Raw genomic sequence first — 7,786 nt, 5'->3', positions numbered from 1 at the left:
CACATGAAAGTTTTTTCGCAAGAGGATCATTATTATTACCAGCAAATTACCACAAAGACCAATGGCTTCAAAAATTGTAAGGAACGCTGCGATGATTTGGGGAAAAGCCATGCTGAAATGACGCCTCCCTTCAAAATTGAAACGTTTGCAATGTTAACTTCCAGAGGTTATGAACCTTACGACTTTGTTCCAACCTTATAAAAAGTTTAGGAGGAAATGACGACCGTGCATTCAACAACCCAACAAGATAACGATAGTTAAGAATCGCAAGAACTTTGCGAACACTTTTTTGCCAAACAGTCATTAATTACTGCTTAGTAATTCGTTTCAAGTTTTTGACAATATATTTCTGCGTTAAAGCAATGGCCTAAGGTTAGGTACTGCAGATAAGAACGAAAAACAATCGTTTTGCATTCATTTCGTGCACGATTCCCATTTAGTGGTCGATGTTTTTTTTGATGGTGTGCCGAAATCAGATAGATTATCGAACTGAAAGAAGCGGCAGAGCATCTCTTGAAGTTTTCTGTGGATCACTGAATAGAGCTTCCAACCCAAACGGAATGCCTGTATAATTCAAAGGTGTAATGGGTGGGCCAAGTTTTGACGGCCTCGAAGACTCTACGGAAAAGACAATTTCAGCTAACACAGTATATGCAATGCAGTTAAAGCATGAGCTGTTACCCTGACGCGGTCAAAAAACGAAAATATATTGACTTATAATAGATTAGGAGTTAGTCTAACTTTGGATTACTGTTCGTTTGAACACATATTTTTCATTTGACGATTTTACCTTGGTTTTAAATGTTTTTCTTGAACATTGTTTCTTTGGGATTATTTGTTAATGGACGTACGCCAGATTGGTTTGGTGAGATTTTGCAATTATAATAATATTAATTGATTTCCTATCGCTTCATTAGTTGATTTCCTATCAGGTCCGAACGCAATGCCACACACTTTTTATCACAATTACACACATTGTCAAAGATAATCCAAATCGATTGAAAATTACCGACGGTCATGATTTCAAGCAAAACACTTTGAAAAAAAAAAGGCACTAATTTGGTAACTAATTGTAAAATTATCAGTGTAATCTTCTGTACTAAATTTAGTCTACTTGAGGCGGCCCCGGTTGTTGAAAGAACGGATAACGCTATCCAGTAAATAAATCACTATCCAGGGGATGAAATGTACTCCAACCAACAGTTTATCCTTTGGATAAAGCTATCCGCTCTTCGAACAATTGGAGCCCGAACTATATCCATTGCTGTTAAATAAAAATTTGAGACGAGACAAGATTTGATGCTCTGACTAGTTACCGTAGCTTATTTAAGCCAATGTTTTGAGCCTAAACGTCGAGTAGTGTCATAGATTTTATCCCGTTGTTTGATAAGAATTATTAATGAATCTATATTGAACTTCATTGCCTCATACGTTAATTGCTTCTTGATAAATCACCTGTGAGATATAATCAATGAACAAGCCACGATGTTTACAAGCCGCGCTTTTATATAGCCAGCTGGTCTGTCTCCCGCTAGCTGGGGTTTTTAACCTTGTTATTTTCAATTTAAATTATTTCTTTGTGAAGTTGAATGCTCGGCCCTACCAGAACTTGTGCCATAAACACTGCCGAGGATAACAAAAGGTTATTTTTTTTATGCTTTTGACGAACCATAGACAAAGGCCCACGATCCATATGTCGGTCTTTTCTGTCCAATAATAAACATTTCAAAATTAAACACTCAAGTTTGCTTCGATATTTCTTAAGGATTTTAAGATTCTCATGAAGGTTCACCTGTGTAAAATTACCTTCGTCCTTGGAATTCTCAATTAAGGAAAGTCTTTATTCCTCTACACGTTGGTGGAGGTGGCGGCACGTGTAACCAAATGATATAATTTCCATCACACATCCTTTATCAAAATCGATTCTTATAACACATATGTTCGATGTGTTATCATCAACTTTATCTAAAGGCAAAATTGAATTATTTGAAAATTTCGACCCGACTTTTTCAAGTTGGATTCCATTTCCATCTTGGTCAGGACATTTATGAAAAGCTTCCGTGCAATGCGATGGCTGTTTTAAAGAAAATTTTTAAGCAATACATTAATTTTGGTTACTATTGACGAAAACGGACCTAGTTTGGATTGCAAAGAATTGATAGTCTCTTTATTATTATTATTTTTTTAATATTGGGAACTAGTCATAACAGGTTTGTTCGAAGAGGACCTACGTTGTCTTGGGTAGGGGGGGTTATCGAAGACACCATGCACCTATCTCGTGAGCATTACGTAAAAAAAAAATTATTGCCTTTTAAGTTTGAATTAACACAGAAATATTCAGCTACCAAGAAAAGAAAAATGATGTTTGAAACTCATTGTCATTCTTTACTGCTGGATAGAGGGGTGGCTGTGTAATAACGACATCATCTTTTGATGTTGAGGAAGGGGGGATGTAGGCAGAAGCCACCATCTATTTTGTGGTTTGGTGGATCCTGTTCAAGTAAAGTAGATTTGATCACTATCCTAATTAATACGTGGTTGCAAAATCGAACTTTGGATCTGCAAACCGATTTCTGTTTGATGTATACCAAATAGAGTTCGACAACTGATTCTGACGCCGATGTTAATCCGAGTTTCCTGTCAAAACAATTTATTTTTGGGGATATCTAGGGTCAATAAAACAACGTGCAGTTAAACAGAAAACATTTAACGGGAAACAATTGAAAGGTAAGTTCGGTTTTCTGAACTGTATTTAATATGTTGTTCCGGTGGGTCCCAAATGCATACAGTTTACAGCGATCTCAAACTGCGGAAGATGTCATTTCTTTGACTCAGTTTTGGAAGAGCAGAGTTCTTCCTTCTGTTAATACTGTATTACTTTCCTTGAGTTCTAGCCTTTCTTCGCTTTGCACCTTTTCGTTAATCCTTCGAGTGCCCCCGAAAAGAAAAAAGAAAAAAAAGAAAAGAAAAGAAAAGACGGATGCCGTCCATAAACCACAAGTAATGCTTTGTGTATTTTTGACAGTACTGTTTTTGTTTTTTGTTTTTTCATTATAAGACGATCCCCTGTTTGTTTCATGCAACAAAATCTTGCTTCTGACGATTTGGAAAGTAAAATTATATGACACGGACTCACAGATAAATTATTCTGCATTCTCAACTAATGCCTACAAACCTCGATTGCATATTTTTGCGTTCTCTTGAACTATTCGGGAATGAATGAATGAATGGTTCCACGTGTGCGAAAATCAAGGGAATAAGTTCGATTTAAAATAGCAATTGAAAATTCGGGAAGTTTTGGTTATGATCAACAAACCAAAATATTCGAATTCATTATTAGACGTAATAAGCTGATTTAAATAAACTCAGTTTCTCCTTTCGGTCAATAAAGTAAGAGAAAATACCAAAATAATCGTTTTCTATTATGTTTGAACTTTGTAAGACTACTATGACCTGAAATTTAGTCAAGCTAGCAAAAAGAAAGAAAACAATCAACTAGACGCCACTGTCTTTATGCAGTGCTAAACTCTTAAAGAAAACAGTGCACGAACTGTAAGGCAAGCTCTAACGAGGACACCGCGTCAATTTCGGAAAGGTGATCATCGGTAATTGCTGAGCGTCAGTTAATTGAAGCCCGAGGCCCAATGTAAAGGAAAAGCTTCAGTGTTGGTCAGTTTAATTGTTAAAGAACTGATTTTAGGATATTTTTTTTTAACAGATTTTGTTTGCATTCGATATTCGAGGAGACATGCACTGAAAGGCAGTCGAAACGTCAAATTTTTACATACTTTTTACATATTTTACACTTTCTTGGTCATCAACCCTCTTTCTCACACTGAAAGGCATCGTATAAATTGGTCATGAGTTCAGTTGCTGTTTGTAATGTTGAACCGGTACTCCAGGTCTTCTCGTGCCTTCAGGCAAACGTTCATCCTGGAGTTGGTTGGCAAGTACTGCAACTGATGTTGAGGTAGGGGCTACTGTGTCATGGTTGACAATACTCATTCGAGCCATTCTGTTGTGGATGTCAGTCGTTTGATTCCCGTGGGGTAGAATCCGCTTGCGTAGGACCATTTCCTTTACCGCCCTTCTGAAGTCTCTTTTGCGGATGGAATAGATGATCGGGTTACACACTGAACTGAACATAAAGATACAATATGTGACCAGTACTGCCTTGGATGGAACATTTTTGCTTTTAAAGAACCGTAGATAAAGGCCCATTATCCAGGTAGGGAGAAAGCACAACAGAAACGCAGCGATGATAATACTGACATCCAAAGCTGCTTTTCTTTCGGTACTTCTTCGTCTTGAATTCTCTTGCTGTTGGCTTTCAGAACCATCAAAGCTTCCGATTTGGATGGCTACGGTGTTAGCTTGACGTTTGGCCGTTTTGTAGACCGACCAGTTCAGGAGTGCGATCACCACAAGGGGAACAACAAAGAATGTGATGGTTATTGCTCTTCTCAGTCCACTTGGACCACTCTGTGACGTGATTCCTTCTTGGCAGAAAGAAAACACCTCTGGATCATAAGCGTACTCTGTCCCATAAAAGAATATACCAAATAAAAATCCAATTGGAATCAGCCAGATGAGTACTAGGACAGCAACTTTGGATTTAGTAAACCTGCCATTATAAGTCAAAGGTGATTTAACGATGGAGTCGTATCGGTCATAAGATACTGCCATCAGATGAAGGACTGTGTTAATGTAGAAGTACCTTAAAAAGAATGGATTCAGACGACACATTGTTTTGCCGTACAGCCATCTTTCTTGTGCTATGCTTGCGATGCGGAAGGAGTTCACGATGATTAAAAACAGCACGTCTGACACTGAGAGGCTGGCGAGGAGAATATACCGCATCACATGAAAGTTTTTTCGCACGACGATAGTCATTATTACCAGCAAATTACCAGAAAGACCGATGGCTTCAAAAATTGTGAGGAACGCTGCGATGATTTGGGGAAAAGCCATACTGAAATGACGCTTTACTTTAAAATTGAAAGCTTTGCAATGTTTAGTGTCAGAGGTAATGAAGCCTACTACTTTGTTCCCACTTCATAATAAGGTCAGGAGGAAATGACGACCGTGCGATCAACAACCAATCAATCCATTCATTAATGAATCCTGTTGAAGTCTGAGGTGTTACCCTGACACCGTTAAAAGACAAACAAAACATTTACGGTATTGACTAATAATAGATTAGACGTTAGCCTAACATTGGATTACTGTTTGTTTGAACATATATTTTTCACTTGACGATTTTACCTTGGCTTCCCGTTGTTCAAAAAGCGGATAACATCCAGTAAATTAATCACTATTCAGGGGGTGAAATGTACTCCATACAACTCAGCTTATCTGCTGTTCGAACTATATCCATTGCTGTTAAATTGAAAATAGAGACGAGACAGAGGTTTGATGCACTGACTATGGTTACGGTAGCCAATGTTTTGAGGCTAAACTGACTAAACGTTGAGAAGTGTCATAGATTTTATCCCGTTTTTTGATAAGAATTATTAATGAATCTATATTGAACTTCATTGTCTCATACGTTGATTGCTTCTTGATAGTTCACCTGCGAGATATAATCAATGAACAGTGAACTTCATTGTCTCATACGTTAATTGCTTCTTGATAAATCACCTGTGAGATATAATCAATGAACAAGCCACGATGATTACAAGCCGCGCTTTTATATAGCCAGCTGATTTGTCTCCCACTAGTTGGGGTTTTTAACCTTGTTATTTTCAATTTAAATTATTTCTTTTGTGAAGTTTAAGGTTATCCTATACCTTCACAGGGGTCTCGCGTCCAAGCGATGTAGCGCGTCCAGTTTAAACTGTAGATACCTAAACCCCTATATCAAATTAAAGCTTATAGAGCTGGCTATCAAACTATACCAAGAATTTTGAAATGAAATAAATTGCCGAATTTTTCAAAGCCTCTAAATGCGAGCGTCCGAATCACCTTTTTCAAGCTACAAGTCAAAGCGAATTTTGTTTTTCGCTAATTTAATTTGCTCCTCAGTTTCCGGACCCAAAGCGCTAAAAAACCGTGTCTACGTTTTGCCATATTCAATCGCAATGAAAAGTTATAGGACATTTTCGAAATAGGATGAAAAAAATGTCGATTGATCGTACAAAAATCGCCCTCGGAAAAAAAATATTTCGAAAGAAAAAATTCGCAGACACGTTTTTGTTGTTTGTACGTTAAACTAGCTACTCTCCAAATAAACAAATTCCCTTTGAGTTTTAGCTCTTTGAAGTGGCTCCTTTAAGTGAAAAAATTGATTCGAGAAAACAGCGCTAAAAATTCAGCAATTCATTTTATTTCAAAATTCTTGGTTTAGTTTGATAGCCAGCTCTATAAGCTTTAATTTGATATCAGGGTGTAGGTATCTACAGTTTAAACCGGACGCGCTACATCGCTTGGACGCGAGACACCACTGAAGACACCTCTGAAGGTACCGGGTAACCTTAATGCTCGGCCCCACTGGAACTTGTGCTATAAACACTGCCGAGGACAAAAAAGGTTTTTTTTTTTTTTTATGGAACATCAGTGCTTTTGATGAACCATATAAAAGGCCCACGGTCCACATGTCGGTCTTTTCTTTCCAATAATGAGTATTTCAAAAATTAAACACTCAAGCTTCATTCGATATTTCTTAAGGATTTTAAGATTCTCATGAAGGTTCACCTGTGTTTTTAAAATTACGTTCGACCTTGGAATTTCCAATAAAGGAATGTCTGTATTTCTCTACACGTTGGTGGAGGTGGCGGCACGTGTAACCAATACGATTTGAATCACACATCCTTTATCAAAATGTGTTATCATCAACTTGATCTAAAGGCACAAATGAAGATCTTGAAAAGGTCGGACCGCCTTTTTCAAGTTGGTTTCCATTTCCATCTTGGCCAGCATCGTTAGGCCGGACACGTTTATGAAAAGCTTCCGTGCAATGCAATGGCTGTTTTAAAGAAAGTTTTTAAAGGTACCTTAATTTTGGTTAACATTGACGAAAGAGGGTTTAGTTTGGATTACAGAAAAGATGACACAGTCGCTTAATTTTGTTTTATAATAAATGTGTGGTTGCAAAGTCGAAATTGGCCAGCATCGTTGAGTCGGACACGTTTATGAAAAGCTTCCGTGCAATGCGATGGCTGTTTTAAAGGAAATTTTTTTAAAAGCAGTACATTAGTTTTGGTTAACCTTTTCTTTTTCGATTACACAAAAGATGGCACGGCTGCAAAATCGAACTTTTTATCTGCAAGCCGATTTCTGTTTGATGTCTACCCAAATAAAGTTCGGCAACTGATTTTGACGCCGAGGTTAATCCGAAAACAATTTAATTTTGGGGATCTCTAGGGTAAATAAAACAACGTGCAGTGGAACAGAAAACATTTAACGGAAAAAATTAAAAGGTAAGTTCAGTCTCCGAACTGTATTCATTATGTTATTCCGGTGGGTCCTAAATACATACAGTTTACAGCGATCTCAAACTGCAGAAGAAATAATTTCTTTGACTCACTTTTGGAAGAGTAGAGTTCTTCCTTCTTTGATCCTATTGTATTATTTTTCTATGCGTCCTAGCCTTTCTTTATTTTCCACCCTTTTCGTTAATCCTTCGAGAGCCGCCGTTTAAAATGGCTCTTCAGTGGGAAGAGAAAAAAAAGGAAAAAAGACGGATGTCGTCCATAAAAAACAGATAATGCTTTGTGTATTTTTGACAGTACTGTTCTTTATTATTATTATTATTATTATTATTATTATTATTATTATTATTATTATT

The 7,786-nt window shown here is 37.2% G+C and overlaps 1 protein-coding gene across 1 annotated transcript; it reads right to left on the bottom strand.

The window, feature by feature from the left end:
• Positions 1 to 3,858: 3,858 nt before the first annotated feature.
• On the bottom strand, positions 3,859 to 4,893 carry LOC146485597 (trace amine-associated receptor 8b-like). Its single transcript, XM_085103252.1, has one exon. It carries the CDS (start codon positions 4,891 to 4,893, stop codon positions 3,859 to 3,861), a length of 1,035 nt encoding a protein of 344 aa, XP_084959378.1.
• Between the last annotated feature and the right edge of the window lie 2,893 nt (positions 4,894 to 7,786).

Source organism: Pavona decussata, unplaced genomic scaffold (genome assembly GCF_977016875.1).
Source record: "Pavona decussata unplaced genomic scaffold, jaPavDecu1.1 SCAFFOLD_26, whole genome shotgun sequence".
Classification (NCBI taxonomy): Eukaryota; Metazoa; Cnidaria; class Anthozoa; order Scleractinia; family Agariciidae; genus Pavona; species Pavona decussata.
The sequence above is the reverse complement of the archived record's forward strand: the minus strand, read 5'-3'. Positions and strand labels throughout refer to the sequence as shown.